The 24,091-nt window shown below is 43.3% G+C and overlaps 1 protein-coding gene across 1 annotated transcript in view; it reads left to right on the top strand.

The window, feature by feature from the left end:
* The window catches only part of SEC23B (SEC23 homolog B, COPII coat complex component), a 44,788-nt gene that overhangs the window by 10,281 nt on the left and 10,416 nt on the right, over positions 1 to 24,091 (top strand). Inside the window, exons 9-16 of the mRNA XM_017512667.2 lie at positions 605 to 720; positions 4,097 to 4,220; positions 6,108 to 6,188; positions 10,770 to 10,859; positions 15,973 to 16,079; positions 16,688 to 16,841; positions 20,253 to 20,330; positions 22,546 to 22,707. Of these exons, the coding sequence (XP_017368156.1) occupies positions 605 to 720; positions 4,097 to 4,220; positions 6,108 to 6,188; positions 10,770 to 10,859; positions 15,973 to 16,079; positions 16,688 to 16,841; positions 20,253 to 20,330; positions 22,546 to 22,707 (912 nt within the window). The remainder of the gene's footprint in view (positions 1 to 604; positions 721 to 4,096; positions 4,221 to 6,107; positions 6,189 to 10,769; positions 10,860 to 15,972; positions 16,080 to 16,687; positions 16,842 to 20,252; positions 20,331 to 22,545; positions 22,708 to 24,091) is intronic.

Genomic DNA, 24,091 nt, shown 5'->3' with positions numbered 1-24,091 from the left:
GGGGAAACCCCATCTCTACTAAAAACACAAAAATTAGACCAGGCATGATGGCTCATGCCTGTAATGCCAGCACTTTGGGAGGCTAAAGCAAGTGGATCACCTGAGTTCAGGAGTTCAAGACCAGTATTGGCAACATGGCAAAAACCCCTGTCTGTACAAAAAATACAAAAATTAGCTGGGCGTGGTGGCAGGTGCCTGTAATTTCAGCTACTCGGGAGGCTGAAGCACAAGTATCCCTTGAACCTGGGAGGCAGAGGTTGCAATAAGCTGACATTGTGCCACTGCATTCTAGCCTGGGTGATGGAGTGAGACTCTATCTCAAAAAATAAATAAATAAAAATAAAAATATAAAAATTAGCTGGGCATAGTGGTGCATGCTTATAATCCCATTTACTTGGGAGGCTGAGGCAGGAGGATCACTTGAACCCGAGAGCCAGAGATGGCGCCATTGCACTCTAGCCTGGGCAACAGAGAGAGACTCTGTCTCTAAAAGAAAAGAAAATGATTTACATATTTTTATATTTGATTACCTCCTTTGATATATTCAGTCATACCTTGAGAATAATGTCACTGTTTCCTAAAGATAACTTTCCTCTCTTCACAGCACTATGAGATGCTTGCTAATCGAACAGCTGCAAATGGTCACTGCATTGATATTTATGCTTGTGCCCTTGATCAAACTGGACTTTTGGAGATGAAGTGTTGTGCAAATCTTACTGGGTATGTTGACAGCGAAAACCTGGGCAGAGCGACAGTGTTATTTTAAGGAAAGAAAAATGAGTGATGGAGCCATAGGAATGGGCAAAGCCAACTTAGAAAAGCCTTCAGGTAGCTCTGGGCTGTGGTTTTAGTGACTGGGAAAGGCCTGTGGGTTCCTTGGAGAAGCAAGCCATGATTCGTAAGAGGGCTGAAGAGTTCACTACAAACAAGTCGTTTCAGAGTAACTTCATTTCTTTCTTAGAGTTGTTATACTTTTACAGAGACCAGGCCAGAAAAGCAAGCAAATATGGACTATTTGGCCTTCATCAGGGCACTTCCTTTTGAGAAGTGGGGAAAACAGGGTCTCAGTGCTGAAGCAACTAGGAGAAACTTGACCTGGCTAAGTGGCCATACTTTGTGGCTAACTCCAAGTGTACTCAGGCTAGAGGTTGTACTGACTCAGATCCTAAGTTGGTATTGTATTGACAGGCCAGAGTGTGAAGCAGTGCTTTTCTTTTTTTTTTTTTTTTTTTTTTTTTTTTTTTTTTTTTTTTTTTTTTTTTTTNTGGAGTGCAATGGCGCAATCTTGGCTCACCGCAACCTCCGCCTCCTGGGTTCAGGCAATTCTCCTGCCTCAGCCTCCTGAGTAGCTGGGATTACAGGCACGCGCCACCGTGCCCAGCTAATTTTTTGTAGTTTTAGTAGAGACGGGGTTTCACCATTTTGACCAGGATGGTCTCGACCTCGTGATCCACCCGCCTCGGCCTCCCAAAGTGCTGGGATTACAGGCGTGAGCCACCGCGCCCGGCTGAGCAGTGCTTTTCAACATGTGGTGGTGTCCAGACCAGCAGCCTTAGGGGCTCCTGGGAACTGTATATTCCTAGGCCTTACCCAGACCTCCTGAATTGGAAACCCTGGGAATACAGCTCTCTAGGAGATTCTGGAGCACATGAAAGTGTAGAAACCACTGATAAGCACTGGTCTGACGCTGATTACATATTGGAGTCACCAGGGGAACTTTAAAAACTGCACTTTCTTTGGGTCTTGTCCTCAGAGATTCTGATCTAATTATAATTAGCATGAGATATAGCCTAGGCATCAGCATTTTATAAGTTTCTCCCATGATTCTAACATAGAGCTAAGTTTGAGAACCATGTGCCACCTTGAGGCTCACTCTAGACATGAATCAGAACCTGTATTTGAATAATATCCCAGGTGATTTGCATGTACAGAAGTGTGAGAAGCATCATAGAGCTGTGGAATGGGCCTGAGATTCTGCATTTCTAATAAGCTCCCAGGTGATGCTGCTGGTCCCTAGTGAGTAAAGGGAATAGAAGGTGGAACCAGAATCACTTGGAGCTGTCCTAGAGAACAACAGATTAGTTAGGTGATAGAATTCGGGTCCTAAATAATACTGACATAACTATCTCAGTAATCCACATTTAATAATATGGACTCCTACCAGGACCTTCCAGGAGTGCTGACCCAGGGTTTCCATAGAAAAGCTTTAGTATATTTGTGAACATCCTTTAGATTGTGTGCTAGAGTTTGTGTGAATTTTTTCTGAGAAGAGTTACCATCTGTTGCACACATGTGTTAGTATAGCTCAAGGTGAGCCAACAATGTGGGATGACTTCCAGCAGAAGCAAGGTGATCCTAGGCTGCGCTATAGGAGAAGATTATCTTCAGAAAAGACCACATCCTTGGTTTCCTTGGTGCTAGTCACACCTTATCCAAATTATGTTGTTTTCTGTTCTGAGCATTGCAATTTCAAGGGGCAATAGGAGATGAACTGGAGAAGTTCAAAGAAGAGCAGTTGTGGAGAGTCCTGGAAACTATTCATGTGAGGAATGACTGAAGGAGCTGGAAAAGATTGAGCTGAAGACATGTGGGGATGTGAGAACTCTATTCAACAGTTGAGGGACTTTCCTACGAAGGAATCTGATTTGTTCTGTGTGTGACCAAAGAGTGGAACTAGAACCAAACCAGTGGGTGGAAGCTGCTGGCAAATGAAATTTCACTCAATATAGAGAAGGGCCTCTATTAACAGAGCTGTTCAAACACAGAGTGGACAACTTCTCAGGAAGGAAGCTCCCGATATTGGAGGACTTCAAGCCTAGTCTGGCTGTAACTTGGCAGATATTTTATAGAGGGGTGGTTGAGAGGTAGCATTAGATTTGTGTGAATGTCACAGAAAACCCAAAATAAGTTTATTTCTCTGGAGGTAGGCAGCCTGGGGCTAGTATGTTGATTTCATGGTCATTAGGGGCTGAGGCTCCTACTGAGCTGCTGTACTACCATTCATATGCCATCTGTGGCTCAAGATAGCTGCTGGAGCTCTAACCATTTATAGCAGCAGGAAGGAGGAAAGGTCAGAGAAGGATTGCTCTTCCTGGAGGAACACAGTCCACATATAAGGGACAGAGCAACAGGCAGAATGCAAATGCCAACAGAGGCACATGGCCACAGGCAAGGCAGGCTGGGAAATGTCATCTTTGTTCCAGGAAACAAAGGAAGGGGTATATATTTGGTACCAAATAGCTGACTCCTCACTGGATGGTTCAGACACTCTGAGATGGCTGGACCAGGTGACCTTTCTTATGTTCTTCTAAATTCTGAGGTCTTGTTTTATGAATGATGGTTGGATGCATAACTTGCATCAAGTTGTGCTTCTCTGTCCAAATACATGAAATGATGACCTTTTACTTCAATGAGGAATTAATATTAATACTCATGAGTTGGAAAAAGAATGCTTGTGAAATTAAGAATTCAGTGTTTTGAAGCAGTAAATTAACCTGAAAAGGATTTCCCACAGGCCTGGGTATTTTCCTATGCCAAAGAAATGTGAGAGGAATTAGGGTTGTTCTTATGGCTTCTGTTTAATGCTTTAGAAGTAGTTTCTTCCCTAAGTACGAATTGAACTTGCTGTTTTTCATTTTCTAAATTTATTTTATTTTATTTTATTTTATTTTATTTTTATTTTTGAGAAGCAGTCTTGCTCTGTCACCCAGGCTAGAGTGCAGTGGTGCCATCTCGGCTCACTGCTACCTCTGCCTCCCGGGTTCAAGTGATTCTCCTGCCTCAACCTCCTGAGTAGCTGGGATTACAGCTACTAATTTGTGTATTTTTAGTAGACAAGGGGTTTCATGATGTTGGGTAGGCTGGTCTTGAACGCTTGACCTCAAGTGATCTGCCTGCCTCAGCCTCCCAAAGTGCTGGGATTACAGGTGTGAGCCACTGTGCCCGGGCTGTTTTTTTATATTTAAATTAATCAGTAGCGCCTTTGGGGACCTGGTTTCTTTTTTCTTTAAATTATTTTTGTAAATACTGAGGGAGCATCTGAATGGGCTTCAGTCTTCTTAATATTCACTAGATTTTTTTCTTTCTTCTTACCTAGAGGCTACATGGTAATGGGAGATTCTTTCAACACTTCTCTCTTCAAGCAGACATTCCAAAGAATTTTTACTAAAGATTTTAATGGAGATTTCCGAATGGCATTTGGTGCTACTTTGGATGTAAAGGTACAGTAGACTTTTTTTATTTTTTATTTTTTATGTAGACTCACTGTATTGCCCAGGCTGGTCCAGAACTCCTAGCCTCAAGCAGTTTTCCCGCCTTATCACCCTAAAGTGCTGGGATTACAGGCATGAGCCGCTATGCCTGGCCATACTGTTAAAACTTTAATGGAATTATAGTGTTCTTAGTTTTTCAATCAATATCCAGACTTGTGGCAACCTCCAACTGCGGTACACAGGGATATAAAGGACAATTAAAAAGATCCCAACCAAATGACTATTACAAAGCATGTTATTCACTTTATCCCTTTGCTTCTTGAGGATGACCTGTGTATTTATTTATGTTCTAAATAAAGCATTGCCTGGTTCCCCTGCAGGCTCTGTGCCACACTGCTTCAGTGCAGTAGAAGGTAGAGGAGGAAGTAGGGTGGGTGTTGCGAGCAGCGCCGTGGCCTGAGGACTGGGGCAGCCACACAGTGGTCTGTGCCCACCCAGCCATCAGCATGGCTCACCGCCTTGCACAGAGCCATGGTTATGTTTAATGCCTTCCTGAAGAATAGCCGGAGTGATCTAAAATAGCATTGTGAGGTTTTTTTTTTTTTTTTTTTTTGGTCCATGTAGGGACTCATGGCCCTGATACAGCTGACTTTAAGTCATTGAGAAAACATTAAAAGAGGGTGTTAGGCTAGGCATGGTGGTGCACACCTATAATCCCAGCACTTTGGGAGGCCAAGGTGGGGTAATTGTATGAGCTCTGGAATTACAGACTAGCCTGGGCAACATAGCAAGACCCTATCTCTATGAATGATTAAAAAAAAAAATTAACCACCTGTGGTGGTACACACCTGTGGTTCCAGCTACTCAGGAGGCTGAGGTGGGAAAATCGCATGTGCCCAGGAGTTTGAGGCTTCAGTGAGCTATGATCCTGCCACTGCACTCAGCCTGGGCAACAGAGAGAGACCCTGGTTGGCAGGGGCAGTAGTGTGGGGGGGTGTCATTAGAAGATATGATTGGAATTATTACTTGGAGAATTGGAGATAATTATTAAATCATCTAGGTTAAACTTGAAACCATAATCTGAAATGTTTGAGGTTTCTTTTAAAAGATGAATAATGGACTTTTGAAAAGAATTCACATTTTAAAAATCTAGTATGTTGGCCTTGTCATTATATTGGAGTTCATGAGTTAATTATTTTTAAAGCAACATAAAACAGTATGTTCTCTGATTAGGAATATGCAAATAATTACTAATATATGTGAATGTGAATATAACATGGGATTGGAAAAGAATTGTAGTATTGTTAGAATTGTTATCTACATGTACAGTTATTTCACGGTTTAAAAAGTATGTTGTAGGCCAGGCACGGTGGCTCAAGCCTGTAGTCCCAGCACTGTGGGAGGCCGAGGCGGGTGGATCACAAGGTCAAGAGATCGAGACCATCCTGGTCAACATGGTGAAACCCCGTCTCTACTAAAAATACAAAAAATTAGCTGGGCATGGTGGCGCGTGCCTGTAATCCCAGCTACTCAGGAGGTTGGGGCAGGAGAATTGCCTGAATCCAGGAGGCGGAGGTTGCAATGAGCCGAGATCGCGCCATTGCACTCCAGCCTGGGTAACAAGAGTGAAACTCCGTCTCAAAAAAAAAAAAAAAATGTATGTTGTGAGAGTTGAAAATGCTCATATTCCACGTGTTTCTAAGGGCAGATTTTATTAAAGTTCTAATCACAGTGGCTGTGGAAAAGTTTGTAGGAGAGCAGTTGTGATCCATGTGGGGTTTTCTCTTGGTAGAATAGTAGTGTTATATTTTTCCTCTAAGCTTTCATTGTGGCCATGATGAGAGCAGGGTGGATTGAAGTGATTTTTAACTTTACACTGTCACATATTTGTTTTAGACCTCTCGGGAACTGAAGATTGCAGGAGCCATTGGCCCATGCGTATCTCTGAATGTGAAGGGACCGTGTGTGTCAGAAAACGTAAGGAAAACAACTCCCATCACCCTCACCTCCTGCCCTGGATTTAACCTATCAGAAGTGTCAGAGAGTGATGATCTCACATACTTCACCTGTCAGATGTGTCTGCGGTGACAGGAGAAGGGATAATCGTCATTGATGGCTATACTCAGAGAGGTGATGTTACTCCATCTGTTCATCTCAAGGGTTAGAGAGAAGGAAACCGAGGCTCAGAAAGGTTAAGTATCTTGCTCAGGGTCAGAACCGACATAAAAGAGCTAGAGTCCAAGTGTCCCTGACTGCATGGCCCATGGTTACTGTGCCAAAGTCCTGGCATGCTGTTCAGCACAAGGCAAACATTCAGCAAAGTCCTTCTGGAGTAAGCCTATTGCTCATTGCCCTTAGAGGTGTTACCTTTGTCTCAGTCAGTTAATAACAAGCCTTTTATGACAGAGACAACCTTGAGTTGGTGTGGAAGTGGGTGACACTGCAGTGTGTGCAAACATCTGTTTTCTCTAGTAATAGATTTTGAGTGTACATAAACAGTTTAGTTATCATTTGGGACGAGCGGCTTTGCTTATTTCCACTTCCTCTGATTATACTTTACTTGTTAGGAGGCAAAACATTTGGGTTGGCAAGGCCTCTCTAGGGTGGTCCTGGGCTGGGGATACACGGTCATGTCCTTCCCTCATTGTCATCAGTGGGAGGGTAGACCCTAGAGCCAAATGTGGATCCAAGGTGCAGGTTTACACCCCACAGCTAGCCTGAGCAAAGGACTTACTTGCTCTGTGCTTTAGTATCTTTATCTGGCAAATAGGGATAATAACAGTGCCTACTCTACAGCATTGTTAGGAGGTTGAAATGAGTTGGCTCAGGTGAAGCAGTTAGTGCCTGACCCACTGGAAGTGTGGGTCATCTTTCATGTTGTCAGCAGCAAACGTTCCTGAGTAACCACATAGATTAAACTTCCGTTGAGCTTGGCAGAGGCAAGGCGATTTGAGAGCATATTCCTTCTGATTGAGGCAAATTGCTGCTCTGAAGCCCATCTAATGAATCATTCATTCATTACACCCAGAGTACTGAGGGGCTTGTACCCCTGTTTCCTGGCAGGGCTATGGAAGACTTCCTTGTTATAAAATATTTTCCATGGACTTAAAATCTGCCTACTGAAGGCTTCCTGAAGTAGTTTAAGAAGATATTTTTATGAATTAGTACAAACTAATTAGTTTTTCCAGTAGAATTCAGCCATGAGTTTTGGTTGGGGAATGAGGATGCAAAGAATAGGAAAACACAATTTGTAGACATACTGAGAAGTTTAAAGAGGAGTATGATGAATTCCTATATACCCACCATTTAGTCACTAATTGATAACATTTCACCATGATTGTTCTTTTGTCTTGATTGCCACATTTACTTTATCTGATTGTCATTTATTTGCCAGATTTGATTTTTTGCTGACCTTTGCAAATAATTTGCAGATATCATGACAGTCCTTGAGTGCTTCAATGTGCTTCTTCTAAAAATAAGGATGTTCTCCTACCACGATGTCATTATCAAACTTAAGAAAATAATAATTTCCTAATATCTAGTTCATATTTTTTCCCTAATTTCCCCTCAAATGCCCTTTATAGCTGTTTTTCCCCCAACCGGCATTGCATTTGATACAGCCTTTGTAAAGTGAGAGTTAGGGTTTAAAGGTGTGTTTAGATTCAGCTAAAGCCTTTTTGCCAAGCATTCTTCCTGGGCAGTGTGTACTTCATGCTGTGTCCCATCCAGAGGCACTATGTCTGCTGTCCCATGTTAGACATGCTGAGTTAGATCACATGGTAATGGTGATGACTGCCCCACTGCCTTTCTACTGTAAGGGAACACTTTCCCCCTTTGCCATTAGCAGGCAGTCTTTTGAATGAGATCATAGCACAATATGAAAATCTTGTTCGCCAACAGCCTAACGGTTTTTAACATACATTGATCTTCACTCAAATCAGTTTATTTATTTGAGGATTATAAAATGGTCATTTCCTTTTTTTTTCTTTTTTAAATTTCTTTTTCCTAATAAAGACGAGGTTTCACCATGTTGGTCAGGCTGGTCTTGAACTCCTGACCTCAGGTGATCCGCCTGCCTTGGCCTCCAAAGTGCTTGGATTACAGGCGTGAGCCACCACGCCTGGCCTAAAATGGTCATTTCCTAATTGTCTTTATGGTTCCTTCAATAAAGGCATCTAAAGAGTAAATGTTTAGGTAAGGAATTTGTGTATCACTGAGAAAATGTTTTTTTGGAGCTCTGGAGCAACTGTCATGGGTTTGGTGCCTCGAATGGGGTTAGCAAGGCAAGAAGGGGAGGCATGAAAGCGCCTTTGACTTGTTTGCCTTTTTCCTGAGCATAGCCCTTCACCTTCCAGCAGATAATAAACACCTGCTTCCTTTAGAAAAGGCCACTACAAGGAAAGTGAACTCCTGTGAATCCATCTGTATCATTATCTAACTTAGGAAGTACTGACAGAACAGAGTGCACCCTCCCTGCTATCCACCTTAGAGCTGCTGTGTGATTTCACTTCAAGAGTCTTTCTTTTTTTTTTTTTTTNAAGACAGGGTTTCACCATGTTGGTCAGGCTGGTCTTGAACTCCCGACCTCAGGTGATCCGCCCTCCTTGGCCTCCAAAGTGCTTGGATTACAGGTGTGAGCCGCCACGCCCGGCCATACAGTTGTTATCTTTAACAATACTAACATTTGGCGGGTGTGGTGGCTCACGCCTGTAATCCCAGCACTCTGGGAGGGCGAGGCCAGCGGATCACCTGAGGTCGGGAGTTTGAGACCAGCCTGACCAACATGGAGAAACTCCGTCTCCACTAAAAATACAAAATTAGCCAGACATGGTGGCGCATGCCTGTAATCCCAGCTACTTGTGAGGCTGAGGCAGGAGAATCGCTTGAACTTGGTGGGTGGAGGTTGCAGTGAGCAGTGATCACACTGTTCCAATCCAGCCTGAGCAACAAGAGCGAGACTCCGTCTCAAATAAAAAATAAAAACCATTAACATTTGCAGAGCACTTCCCACAGGCCATAACCTGTCTGACCCTTCCAGCTCAATAAAGCAGGCCATCCCTCCAGCTCCTTCCCTTGAGGACCCGTTGCTGCTGGAAGGCCCTTCCAACATCATTCAGGTCTCAGGCTAAATGTCACTTCCTTGGAGTGGGCTTCTATTACCACACTGTGTCACCCTCTAGCAATTATCCTATTTTAATTCCCCACAGAGCACTTGGCACTGCCTGTGGCTTCTCTGGTTTGCTGTCTGACTCCTCCATTTGAGCGGAAGTCCCGCAGGGGCACAGTCTGCCTCCTTCACCTGGGGCAGCACCAGGGCTCTGTGAAGACAGGTGAAGAGAAAAACCCTGTTTTATAGCTATGAAAACAGAAACACAGAGGCTAAGCGGCTGGTCCAAGGTCTAACAGTCAGTGGCAGAGCCAGGATCCATACTCCCACGCTGTGCCTCCTGCTCACCATGCCTGTCTCTCTGCCCCTGCTGCCACTTAGCGGCCAAAGTGAGTTTTTCCTTTTTTTTTTTTCTTGAGACGGAGTCCTTCTCTGTGGCCAGGTTAGAGTGCAGTGGCGCGATCTCGGCTCATTGCAACCTCCGCCTCCTGTGTTCCAGCGATGATCCTGCCTCAGCCTCCCGAGTAGCTAGGATTACAGGCACACGCCACCACGCCTGACTAATTTTTGTATTAATTTATTTTTTGAGATGGAATCTCACTCTTGTTGCCCAGGCTTGAGTGCAGTGGCATGATTTCCGCTCACTGCAGCCTCAGCTGCTTGGGTTCAAGCAATTTTCCTGCCTCAGCCTCCCAAGTAGCTGGGATTACAGGTGCACGCTACTATGTCCGGCTAATTTATGTAGTTTTAGTAGAGACGGGGTTTCACCATGTTGGCCAGGATGGCCTCAAACTCCTGACCTAGGGTGATCTGCGCGCCTTGGCCTACCAAAGTGCTGGGATTACAGGCATGAGCCACCATGCCTGGCCCAAAGTAAATTTTCAAAATGTAGATCAGATTCCTTTTGACTCATCTTCCTGTGGCTTCCTTTTCTGCATATCATCATGTCCAGACTTCTTATCCAGGTGTATCTGACTGTCCACATCAGGCCTCTGCCCACCCTCATCTCTCCAGCTTCTTTTTGACCCCCAGACAGATCATGCTCACTCCTGCCCAGGGCCTTTGCACTGGGTCTCTCCTCCCCAGGGAAGTTTTGGCTTGGCTCATTCTTTTTTTTTTTTTTTTTTTTTTTTTGAGACAGAGTCTCACTCTGTTGTCCAGGCTGGTGTGCAGTGGCTTGATCTTGGCTCACCGCAACCTTTGTCTCTAGAGTTCAAGCGATTCTCCTGCCTCAGGCTCCTCCTGAGTAGCTGGGATTATAGGTGTGCACCACCACGCCTGGCTCATTTTTGTGTTTTTAGTAGAGATGGGGTTTCATCATGTTGGTCAGGCTGGTCTCAAACTCTTGACCTCAGGTGATTCATCTGCCTTGGCCTCCCAAAGTGCTGGGATTACAGTCTGACTTAATTCTTTTCTGGTTTTGTTTTTTAAATTCCTCTTCCCACCCGTAGGAGCTTGGTGTTGGTGGCACGAGTCAGTGGAAAATCTGTGGCCTAGATCTTACATCTACACTTGGCATCTATTTTGAAGTTGTCAATCAGGTGAGTTGGATTTCTTCATGTGTCTTCATGTCTTAGTGTCCTGTTTTCTGATTTATTTCAAACTAGTGGTCTCTGGTTACTTTCTTCACAAGCTGATATTCCTTAGGTATGATATTAGGCCTGATGATAGTCTGGCATGACCTTTTCCTATTTATTCCTTCCAGGGTTTAGTCGGAGTCAGGCAGCAAATTGCTCTATTACCGCTTTATTGTTGAATTGATGAGGTTGTTAAAAGGGTAATGGATTTTACCAGCCATCATAATATGGGTTAATTTTTGAGTGTATCAGTTCTTTCCCTAATATTTTATTGTGAAAAATTCCTAACATACAGAAAAATTGAAAGAATCGTACAGTGAACACGGACTACCTAGGTGAACCCATCACCTTGATTCTGTAATTAACATTTTACTATACAAGCATATGTTGGAAATATTGTGGGTTCAGTTCCAGACTACCACAGTAAAGTGAATATTACAATAAAGCAAGTCACATGAATATTTTGATTTCCTATTGCATATAAAAGTTATGTTTAGACTATCATGTGTTAAGTGTTAAATAGCATTATGTCTTTGAAAACATTATACATTCTTTAATTTAAAAAATATGGGCTGGGCGCGGTGGCTCAAGCCTGTAATCCCAGCACTTTGGGAGGCCGAGGCGGGTGGATCACGAGGTCAAGAGATCGAGACCATCCTGGTCAACATGGTGAAACCCCGTCTCTACTGAAAATACAAAAAATTAGCTGGGCATGGTGGCGCGTGCCTGTAATCCTAGCTGCTGGGGCGGCTGAGGCAGGAGAATTGCCTGAACCCAGGAGGCGGACGTTGCGGTGAGCCGAGATCGCGCCATTGCACTCCAGTGTGGGTAACAAGAGCGAAACTCCGTCTCAAAAAAAAAAAAAACTTTACAGTTGACCCTCGAGTAGTGTTGGGGTGCCAACACTGCACAGTTAAAACTCCACATATAACTAACTTCCCCAAAACTTAACCACTAATAGCCCACAGTTGACTGGACACCTGACCGATAACAGTTGATTAACACATATTTTGTAAGTAATGCATATTATATCCTATATTATAATAAAGTAAGCTAGAGAAAAGAGAATGTTGTTAAGAAAATCATAAGGAAGATAAAGTGTATTTATTGTTTGTTAAGTGGAAATAGACATCACAAGGTCTCAGTAGACTGAGGAGGAGGAGGAAGAGGAAGGCTTGGTCTTGCCATCTTGGGTAGCAAAGGCAGAAGAAAATCCACATATAAGTGGACCTTTACAGTTCAAACCTGTATTGCTCAAGGGTCAACTGTACTGCTAAAAAATGTTAATGACATCTGATCCTTCAGTGAGTCATAATCTTTTGCGGGTAGAAGGTCTTAAACTGATGTTGTTGGCTGCTGACTGATCAGGCTGTTGGTTGCTGAAGGGTGAGTGGCTGTGGCAGTTTCTTTTCTTTTTCTTTTTTTTTAAATTAAGATGATGTCTCACTCTGTCACCCAGGCTATGGCAGTGTCATGATTTTGGCCAATTGCAACTACCACCCTCCAGGTTCAAGCCATTCTCACACCTCAGCCTCCTGAGTAGCTAGGATTACAGGCGCCTGCCACCATGCCCAGCTAATTTTTGTATTTTTAGTAGAGACAGGGTTTTGCCACATTGGCCAGGGTGGTCTTGAACTCCTGACCTCAAGTGATCCGCCTGCCTCAGCCTCCCAAAGTGTTGGGATTACAGCTGTGAGCCACTGCACCCAGCCTGGCAATTTCTTAAAATAAGGCAACAATGAAGCTTGCTGCATTGGTTGACTCTTCCTTTCAGGAAAGATTTCTCTGTAGCATCCACTGTTGTTTGATAGTTTTTTACCCACAGTAGAACTTCTTTCAAAAATGGAATCAATTCTCTTAAACCTTGCTGCTTCTTTACTAGGTAAGTTTATGTAATACTGTAAATCTCATCTTGTCATTTCAACAATGTCACAGCATCTTCATGACGAGTAGATTCCATCTCAACAAACCACTTTCTTTGGTTATCCATAAGAAGCAATTGCTAATCCATTAAAGTTTTATGAAATTGTAACAGTTCAGGATTCACTTCTTTATCTCTTTAATTAAAAAAAAAAAAAAGGTGGGCACTATGGCTCACACCTGTAATCCCAGCACTTTGGAAAGCAGAGGCAGGCAGATCACAAGGTCAGAAGATCGAGACCAGTCTGACCAACATGGTGAAACCTTGTCTCTACTAAAAATACAAAAAAATTAGCCTGATGTCATGGCACATGCCTGTAATCTCAGCTGCTCAGGAGGCTGAGGCAGGAGAATTGCTTGAACCTGGGAGTTGGAGGTTGCAGTGAGCTGAGATCGCACCACTGCACTCCAGCCTGGGTGACGAGTGAGGCTCCGTAGAGATGTAGAGATGGAGGTCTCTCATTGTTGCCCAGACTGGCCTTGAACTCCAGGGCTCAAGCAGTCCTCCCACCTTAGCCTTCCAAAGTGCTGGGATTACAAACCGGCCAGGATCCACTTTTTTTTTTTTTTTGATATGGAGTCTCCCTTTGTTGCTAAGGCTGAAGTGCAGTGGCTCAATCTCAGCTCACTGCAACCTCTGCCTCCCGGGGTTAAGCAAGTCTTCTGCCTCAGCCTCCCGTGTAGCTGGGATTAAGGCAACTGTTACCACACCCAGCTAATTTTTGTATTTTTAGTAGGGATGGGCTTTCACCATGTTGGCCAGGCTGATCTCGAACTCCTGACCTCAGGTGATCCACCCGCCTCAGCCTCCCAAAGTGTTGGGATTACAGGTGTGAGCCACCGTACGCAGCCGAGGATCCATTTCTAATTCTAGTTATCTTGCTGCTTCCAACACTTCTTCAGTGACTTCCTCCCCTGAAGTCTCAAATCCCTCAAATTTATCCATGAACATTGGAGTAAATTTCAAAACTACTGTGAAGGTTAATACTTTGACATCTTCCCATGAATGATGAGTGGTTCAGTGACATCTAGAATGGAGAACCCTTTTGAGATTTTTCATTTTCTTTGCCCAGATTCATCTGAGGAATCACTATTTATGGCAGCTATCATCTTATGAAATGTATTTCTTAAATAATAAGACTTGAAAGTCAAAATTTGTCCTTGATTCTCAGAATGCAGAATGGATGTTGTGTTAGCAGGCGTGAAAATAACATTTATCTCCTTTACATCTCCGTCAGAGCTCTTAAGTGACAAGGTACATTGTCAGTGAGCAGTAATATTTTGAAAGGAGTCTTTTTTTTTCCTGAGCAGCAGGTCTCAACAGTGGGCTTTAAATATTCAGTAAGCCATGCTGTAAGTAGTTGTGCTGTCATCCAGGCTTTGTTTTCTCTTTTGTAGAGCACAGAAAGGGTTGATTGAGTATAATTCTTAAGAGTCCTAGGATACTGCAAATGGTAAATGAGCATTGGCTTCAACCTAAAGTCACCAGCTGGCTGGGTGCAGTGGCTCACATCTGTAATCCCAGCACTTTGGGAGGTCAAGGTGGGTGAGTTGCTTGAGCTCAGGGGTTCAAGACCAACCTGGGCTATGTGGTGAGACCTCATCTCTACCAAAAATACAAAAATTAGCCAGATGTGGTAGTGTGCACCTGTAGTCCCAACTACTTGGGAGGCTGAGATGGAAGAATCTCCTGAGCCTGGGAGACAGAGGTTGCAGCGAGCTGAGATCATGCCACTGTACTCCAGCCTGGGTGACAGAGCAAGATCATATCTTAGAAAAACAAAATAAAGTCACCAGTTGCATTTGTTCCTAACAAGAGAGTCAACCTGCCCTTTGAAGCTTTAAAGCCAGGCGTTGACTTCTCTCTAGCTATGAAAATTCTAGACGGCATCTTCTTCCAACAGAAGACTATTTCCTTTACATGGAAAATTCATTGTTTAGTGTAGCCACCTTCATCTATGATCTTAACTAATGTGAATAACTTGCAGCAGTTTCTATATGAGCACATCCTGCTTCACCTTGTGCTATTATGTTATGGAGATGGCTTCTTTTCCTAAACCTCAGGAACCAACCTCTGCCAGCTTCCAACTTTTCTCCTGCAGCTTCCTTACCCCTCTCCATCCTTTATAAATTGAAGAGAATTAGGACCTTGCTCTGGATTAGGCTCTGGCTCAAAGGAATGTTGTGGTAAAACGTTCTCCACATCAGCAATAAGGCTATTTCACTTTCTTATCATTCACATATTCACTGCAGTCATTTTTAATTTCTTTCAAGAACTTTTCTTTACATTCACAACTTGGCAGTTTTGGGACAAGAGACCTAGCTTTCAGCTATCTTGGCTTTCAGTGTGCCTTCCCTACTAAGAGGAATGATTTTTAGCTTTTGATTTAAAGTGAGAGACTCTTCCTTTCACTTGAATACTTAGAGGCCATTGTAGGGTTATTAATTGGCCTCATTTCAATATTGTTGTATCTCAGGAAACAGGGGAGGCCTAAGGAGAGGGAGAGAGAGAAGGGAAAGGTCGGTCACTGGAGCAATCAGAATATATATGACATTTATCAGTGTTTGCCATCTTATATGGATGCAGTTTGTAGCACCCCAAAACAATTAAATGATAACATTGAAGATCAGTGATCAGAGATCACCATAACAGATATATAATAATAATGAAAAAGCTTGAAATATTGTGAGAATTGCCAAACTGTGACACAGAGACATGAAGTGAGCACATGATGTTGGAAAACTGGTGACGATAGACTTGCTTGATGCACAGTTGCCACAAATCTTCAATTTAAAAAAAAATCTGCAAATAAATAGGCATGCCTGTGTTTTTTGTGTTCTGTATTTAGTGATTCATCGATCCATTTTAGTTTTGATGCATTTCAAAACAAGTTGCAGTCATCCATGTATTTCATGCCTAAACACTTCAGCAGGTATATCATTAATTTAAGTTCAGTATTGAATGTAGTTATTCGTCTTTTTTTGGAGATAAAGGCTATCTACAGTGAAATGTGCAGATCCTAAGTGTGCCCTTCAAAATATGTCAAGAACCTTCCTGTCATTGCTGTGTCAGGCATTTTAGAAGAGTACTTTGGACTCTGTGACTGTGTTTGAGTCATCCCTATAACAGACAAGGTTATGGCCTCTCACCCTGCAGCACAACGCCCCGATCCCCCAGGGAGGCAGAGGAGCCATCCAGTTTGTCACACATTATCAGCACTCCAGCACCCAGAGACGCATCCGTGTGACCACCATTGCCCGAAAGTAAGCAGCCCCAGTTTCCTTTCTGTTGAGTAACCGACTGACATTTTTCCCTTGAAGAGATACTTTAACGTTTATTAGTTTGTCTTTTTGATTCCATTGAATGGTTCTCACCACACCTCACTGGCTTATTTGATCAGAGAAGGAGGCATTTTTGACTAACGCAGCTGGGCCTATGAACATTTGCCTAGAGGAATCATCTTTCTGTAGGAAATACAGTTCATTAAAAATGATTTATTATTATCATTTGGAGACAGATTTGCTCTGGCCCAAACTGGAGTACAGTGGCACAATCACAGCTCACTGTAGCCTCAACCTCGCATGCTCGAGTGATCGTCCCACTTCAGCCTCCCAAGTAGCTGGGACTGCGGACACCTGCCACCAAAACTGGCTAATTTTTTTACTTTTTGTAGAGAGATGGGGATCTCACAATGTTGCTCAGGCTGGTCTCAAACTTTTAGGCTCAAGCAATCCTGCCACCTTGGCCTCCCAAGATGTTGGGATTTTAGGAATGAGCCACTGCAGCCAGCCTGTGTTTCTGTATCTGAATGGATGTCTGGCTTTCTGATCTCTCCTAAACTTAAGCATGGCACTAACTCTGGAATTGTCAGTTGGGCAGATGCACAGACTCAGCTCAGGCACATAGAAGCAGCATTTGACCAGGAGGCTGCGGCAGTCTTGATGGCACGGCTTGGGGTGTTCCGAGCGGAGTCAGAGGAGGGACCCGATGTGCTCCGGTGGCTGGACCGACAACTCATCCGACTGGTAAATGGGGACAGTGGCATTAGGTTCAGTCTTGGTTTCTGCTGTACTTAATAATTATTATATAGTAAATCAGCAAGAATTTATTAGTTGCCTATGTTATGCCACACACTGGACATTCCGTTAAAGATGTGTTAAATGTGCATTTTCCCCACAGAGATTTACATTATAGTTGGGAAGAAGCAACACACACAGAGCATTTGGAGAGTGATACAAATCTGTGTGGATTGAGTTGACTTAGATGAGTCATTTTGTGAATCCTCTGGTCTTGTATTTTTCCTTTAAATCTGGGAAGTGGGCCGGGCGCGGTGGCTCAAGCCTGTAATGCCAGCACTTTGGGAGGCCGAGGCGGGTGGATCACGAGGTCAAGAGATCGAGACCATCCTGGTCAACATGGTGAAACCCCGTCTCTACTAAAACTACAAAAAATTAGCTGGGCATGGTGGCACGTGCCTGTAATCCCAGCTACTTAGGAGGCTGAGGCAGGAGAATTGCCTGAACCCAGGAGGCGGAGGTTGCAGTGAGCCGAGATCGCGCCATTGCACTCCAGCCTGGGTAACAAGAGCGAAACTCCGTCTCAAAAAAAAAATAAAAATAAATAAAAATAAATAAATAAATCTGGGAATGGGAAGTGGTTTTGGAACTAGGGATCCAGGTTTCGTGAGTTTAGGGAGATCCCTTGTGTTGGTCTGGGTTTAATCAGATGAGAGGAAATGGGCCAGGTGCAATGGCTCATGCCTGTAGTTTCAGCACTTTGCGAGGCCAAGGTGGGTAGATCACCTGAGGTCAGGAGTTCAAGAGCAACCTGACCAACATAGAGAAACCCGTCTCTACTAAAAATACAAAAATTAGCCAGGCATGGTGGCACATACCTATAATCCCAGCTGCTTGGGAGGCTGAGGCAGGAGAATCACTTGAACCCAGGAGACGGAGGTTGCTATGAGCCGAGGTTGTGCCATTGCATTCCAGCCTGGGCAACAAGAGCGATACTCCGTCTCAAAAAAAAAAAAATCAGGTTAGAGGAGTCACACTGTAATGTAAATAGGGAAAGTCTTTTATAAAGAATTACTACTACAACAGGGGAGTAGAACAGTGAGGGACTGGCCAGAAGGAAGTATAGAGAAGTGGGCAGCCACTACTTCTGGGGCTGAGATAGAGCACCCAAGGAAGTGCTCCCTCTCCCCAGGGCTGATCCAGACCCAGTTGGGAGGACACGGCCATGGCTTGGTGGGTCTTTTGCAAAGAAGTTGCCATGGCGCTGTGCCAGGGGAACTTGCTAGAAATTCGTGCTCTAGAATTTGAAGAAAAGCCACCCTTAGGGTACAGGGAAAGCTGTCTAGAGGAAAATGTCTCAGTGGAGGCATACAGGGATGCTGCTTTCGCTGCTGGCTGTGAAGTTTTCCAGGAGTTCAGCACTAGGGAAGTCATGGTGCAGCAGGGCCTGGCACCCAGGAAGCTGCTGAGTGAGCACTCAGGTGCCCGAAGCTGACGCTCACCTCCAGCACTCTCTACTGGCAAAGCTTCTTATTGTGCCAGCTGGCAAAGGAGAGGTGGTGAAAGAGCCCATGTCCATTTCACAGCAGACAAAAGGGGTGCATTTGGAGCCACAAGGCAATAAATCAGTAATTGGCACACAATAATCTTACCTTCCTGGAGATCACAGCATGTGTGTGTGATCAAAGGCACGGAAAGGCCCAGTAAGGAAATCTATTTCATTTAGTTCAGCCTTCTGTTTGCCCTTGGCATCTCATGCAACCATTTTTTCAGTAAGTGTCAACATTTCAAACACAATTTGGAAATTGCTCCTTTAGGATTTCAGAGGGAGGGTAGATAAGCAGAGGGCCCAGGTGGTTAACAAAGCCTTCCTGTGGAAATGATCCTTGAGTCAGGTTTTTATTAGAATAGATTAATTGGAGAGGAGAAGGCAAGGCTTGCTGAGTGGAGGCCTAGCAGGAATGAGCCCTCAGGAGGTAGCTAGGCCTTTTAGCTTATGCTGAGGCCTTTGGAGAAACCAGTGTCACAGGAGGCCAGGTTGGGTAGAGGGGAACAGAGTCAGGGAAGGTACTCCTTGACTGGGGAGCTCCTTAACTTTAGGGAGCAAGGGAGACTTAGGTGTGATTGTGAAGCAGGCGTGTGACGTCGGCATGATGCCTGTGTTTACATCTAACGTCACCATGTGAGGCACATTGCAGGGAGAAAAGGCTATTGTTGTGAATGGAGGCTTTTTCAGGCCCAGTGGTACTGAGACCAGCGTAGTGGCAGTAGAGATGGAGGAATCAGAAGGTTTGAAATCAGGATACACTGAAAGAATTGATAAAGCTTGATGAAATGATTCTTTATGAAGTCAGAAACCAAAAAGTCAGCATTGAGTAACATTTCACGTGAGGGTAACTTACTGTAAGAGTGGTGGTGAGGTAGAAGATGGGAAAGGAGAGCAACTTTAGGACGGGAGAAGGTGAATCTCTTTTTCTAATGGAATAGTCTATTTTTTGGTAATTGAATGTGAATTTGCAAAAGCGTGTCTCAGGAAAGCTTTCCCTTATTTAGGTAGATGTCCTGACTGGGGCTCAGGCTAGAGGTCAGCACTAGACACTGGAGGGTGGATTTGGATGACACCCATCTGGCTGTAGTGTTCATTTGTACCCAAAGCAGTGAGGATGGGAGTAGGGGGCCAAGAATTAACTCCCAAGGAGTCCGTTAGGGGGAGAAGGAAAACAAAACCATTGAAGAAGGCAGAGAAGAAGAAGGCTGGTTGGAGAGATGGTGAGAAATAGGAAGGCGATTTAGTAGCAGCTGAAGGAGAAAGTGTCAAATGTTTGGGCAGTCACTTGGCCCACGCTGCTAGGAAGTTCAAGAAGATGAGAACTGTGGAAGGACACCAGATTTTGTGGGAAGAAAGTAATTGTTAGAAATGAGGTTTCTTTAGATGGTGAACAGCCCAATTCTTTAGTGGCCAGGGACGTGTGAGCAGAAATAAAGGCAGGAAGAGAAAACATTGTGATTCAGAAGTCTGTCATTGGGAGAAATAAATTTGAATTGCAGTGTGAGAGAACATCAAAGCGTAATTGTAATTGTTAGTTTTCATGGTGTTAGAGAGTTTTCGTATGGAATAGGTGCTTGGGAGAGCTCACCTAGCTTCTCTGGTCAGGGCGGTCCTCAGGCCAGCATTGCCTGGGAGCTGATTAAGATGCAGAATCTTCAGCTCCTCCAGAGAGCTTGCATTTTTACAAGACCCCCGGGTCATTTGCCTGCTCACTGATGCTTGAGAAGTGCAAGTCTAGGACTTACAGTAAGTGGCAGAGTTCAGACTGGAATGTAGCTTAGTCCAAGTGTTTTTCCAGGTAATTCTAACTTGGATTTTTTTTCTCTCTCTTTGTATAATTTTGTTTGTTTTTTGGTATTTTCTTTCTGTAGTGTCAGAAGTTTGGACAGTATAATAAAGAAGACCCCGCTTCTTTTAGGTTATCTGACTCCTTTTCTCTATATCCTCAGGTAAGTAATATATGTTTCTAAAATAACTATAGAACAATAAATTTTGATAGAAATTAACTTCAGTTTCAGGGTAAAGTGAGGGCTTTTTAATGTCTTGAGACTCAGTCCGTAGGTGACTGAGTTTGTTCAACCCAAGTTGAATGTGTGTCTGGGGAAGACAGCACCCTAAGCCCCACAAAAGATAAAGATGACGTGCAGAAGGGAGAAAACTCATGCATACATTTTCATGAACAGGCAAGATAGGATCATTGATATAAGGCCATAAAAAATATCTCTGATGTGTAAAAGTTCTGGGGAAACAGTCAGCTACCTCAGCAACAAACCAAGAAAATGAGCACACATGGAGGTGAATATAGCAAAAAAAAAAAAAAACAAAAAAACCCCACAGTTAATATGACAAATATTTAATAATATGTCTGTGGTTATTAGGTACATTATAACCAGGAATCAGCAACAAGCAGCTCCTGAAAGTAACTGCACTCTTGATGAACCAAGCCTTTAGAAGCCACTGGACAAGAGAGGAGGGGGAGAAGTAGACAAATTTTCATCTCCATTGTAATTGAGGAAATAGAGCATAACTCATGAGTGTCTATAAGGATTACAGGAGCTGAGGCCAATTGAGTATTAAATATTTAGCACAGTGCCAGTCACCTGCTCAGCATTAGAAGTGACCTAGCTCCATAGCAGGTGCCTGGGACTCTGAGGTGCGTACATGCAAGAGGTTAAAGCTGTATGGTGTTGTGGGAAGAGCCCCAGATCAGCCAGAGTCAGGGCGAGGTTCCAGAGCTGGCCCTACCTCTGCTGACCCTAGAGGAGGTCCCAGACCCCTGGAGAGTTCGGTTTTCCACCTCTAGCAGTGGGGAGTTTGCCTGCAGGAGTGGTTTGCAGTTGTTTGTTTTTTTCAAAGCCATGGAATCCTTTCTTTGAGAGGAGCTTCCCTTAAACACCAGCACATAAAGCAGATAGATTTAGTGCTTCTCTGGTTGTGCCCATGTACCACCCCCACACTGGGTCTCACCAGAGCCCTCACCCCTGGGCCCCTGAGGACTTGAAGACTCTACGAGCACAGCTTGAAAACCAGATGGAATGCTGTCTCAGATTCCTCTGTCAAGGCATTCTAGGAGAGAGGCCAGCCAGAGCCCAGTCTCTAGAGCCATGTGGCCTGGTATAGAGTCCAGCTGTAACACTCAGTAGTGGTGTGACCTTGGAGAAGTTACTTGCCCCTCTGTGCCTCCATTTTCTCACCTGTAAACTAGGGATGGTAAGAGAACCTGCCTCATGGGCTTATTGGAAGGATTAAGTAGTTCTTGTCAAGTGCTTTGTGCCTTGCATGTAGGATGTATTGAATGTCAGCCTTGATGATTATTTGGGAACCTATGATTCGATATTTGGAGTCTCAGGAAGCTTTATACTTCACAATGCAGCTCATTTTCATGTTCTGGCAACTTTTTAACTTGAGCTGAAAGAAAGAAAGGGTGAGAACCTATGGCTGCAGTGTCATCCCTTGTCCCTTTCTCCCTTACACCTGCATCCCAGCTTGTGTCCTGAGCTCTCATCTGCTGTTCCTGTGCCTGGAGTCCCCGTCTCCTGGCCCTGTGGCCTCCTCAGCCACATCTCTCAGGGTTTATCGTCAGCCCCCAGAGCTCTGGGAAGTCTCCTCCTGACCCTCCACCCCCACGTCCCCAGTGCTATCTCGTACTCTGGTTCGTAGCCCCAAGTGTGCCTTTCTCACCGGGCCTGACTTCTCTGAGAGCAGATATTCTGTCTTCGCTACCTGGCACAGTAAACTCTGGAAATAAACACAGACTCTGGAAATAAACGTTTCTTTGACTTTCCTCTTAAATATGGAAGCTTTGACATACCCAGAGGCACTTAAAAAAATTAATTTTTATTGCAGCAAAAGACACATAACAAAGTTTACCATCTTAACCATTTTTAAACCTACAGTTGATCAGTGTTATGTGCATTCACATTATTGAGCACCTGATGTCTAGAATTTTTCACTTTTCAGAGTTGAAACTCTGTGCTCATTAAGCAACAACTCCCAGTTTTCCTCTTTCCCCAGCCCCTGGTACCACCTTAGGCTTTCTGTTCTGTGAACCCAGAGAGCCCTTTTCTGGGTTCTCCTATTTCGGAGGCCTGAGGTAGATTACTCTGTGGGTGTTTAAGAAGGTTACAACTATATGCATTTCTCTTTTGTTCTTTGTGAATGCAGTTCATGTTCCATCTGAGAAGATCTCCGTTTCTTCAAGTGTTCAACAACAGTCCTGATGAGTCGTCATATTACAGACACCATTTTGCCCGGCAGGACCTGACTCAGTCCCTCATCATGATCCAGCCCATTCTCTACTCTTACTCATTTCATGGGCCACCAGAAGTAAGGCTTTCCCCAAATGCTTTCCTGAGGATTGGAATCACCTAATAGATACTCTTTTTTTAAGCAAATTTACTTAGAAAGCAGAACTGTTAAAAAGAAAGAAAACTTTGAGTTTTTATAATAATTTAACATTATTTCTTTTAAAAAATACCTTTAGGAAAATGTCAAAGAACATGTAAAGCTATTATTTGTGGAAGGCAGGAATAAATGTAAAAAACTCTAATAAATAACATGGATGCTTTTTTTCCCTTGTGCTCATATACTTACACCAGCAATGCCAAGTCTTGTATCTGAAGGAATTACTCCTAGATACAGAATAGGCTTTGTGCAAAACAAAAAAAACATAGTGAAGAAACTATTATAATAGAGAATCAAATAACAATCCAAATGTTTAATATAGGAAAATAGATAAGTAACCTGAGAAATGGAGTTGATCCTCAATATTCATGGAGGATTGGTTCTAGGACCTCCCTCGGATACCAAAATTTTTAGATACTCAAGTTACTAATATAAAATTACATAATATTTGCATGTAACCTGGGCACATTCTCCCATATACTTTAAATCATCTCTAGATCAGTTATAATACCTAATTATAATGTAAGTGCTGTGTAAATAATTGTCATACTGTATGGTTTAGGGAATAATGACAAGAAAACAGATATGTGCATGTACAGCACAGACGCATATTTTTCTCAGATATTTTCAATCCAAGGTTGGTTGAATTTACAGATATGGAACCTACCGATATGGAGGGCCAACAGTATTCACAAAATGTATGTAACATAGTAAAATAGATAAGTCCTTATGTAAAAATGTTACATGAAAAAAAGTCAAAATAGAAACTTTGCTAAATATTGCCTGCAAAAATAAGAACTATATGGAAAAAAAACCAAAATATCAATACTTGTTGTACTTGAGTACACATTTTAAAATTTTCTTCAGTGAGTACAGGCTACTTTTGTTATTGAAATAATTACTAAATTAGCAGGCAGATGACCTGACATCAGGAGTTTGAGACCAGCCTGCCCAACATGGTGAAACCCTGTCTCTACTAAAAATACAAACATTAGCTGGGTGTGGCGCCAGTAATCCTGGCCACTCGGGAAACTGAGGCTGGAGAATCACTTGAACCCAGGAGGCGGAGGCTGCAGTGAGCTGAAATTGCACCAGGGCATTCCAGCCTGGGCAACAGGACAAGACTCCCTCTCAAAAAAAAAAAATAATAATTACTGATATAAAAATTATATGTATATGTAAATATGACAATAAATTATATACTTATAATTATGTAGTAATATATAAAATATAAATTATATACACACACACACCCCCATATATATTTTTTTTTTCTTTTTTTTTTTTTTTTTCTTTTTTTTTTTTT

The sequence above is a fragment of the Cebus imitator genome, unplaced genomic scaffold, assembly GCF_001604975.1.
Source record: "Cebus imitator isolate Cc_AM_T3 unplaced genomic scaffold, Cebus_imitator-1.0 Scaffold475, whole genome shotgun sequence".
Classification (NCBI taxonomy): Eukaryota; Metazoa; Chordata; class Mammalia; order Primates; family Cebidae; genus Cebus; species Cebus imitator.
Note: the sequence above shows the minus strand (reverse complement) of the source record. Positions and strands in the feature narration are given on the sequence as shown.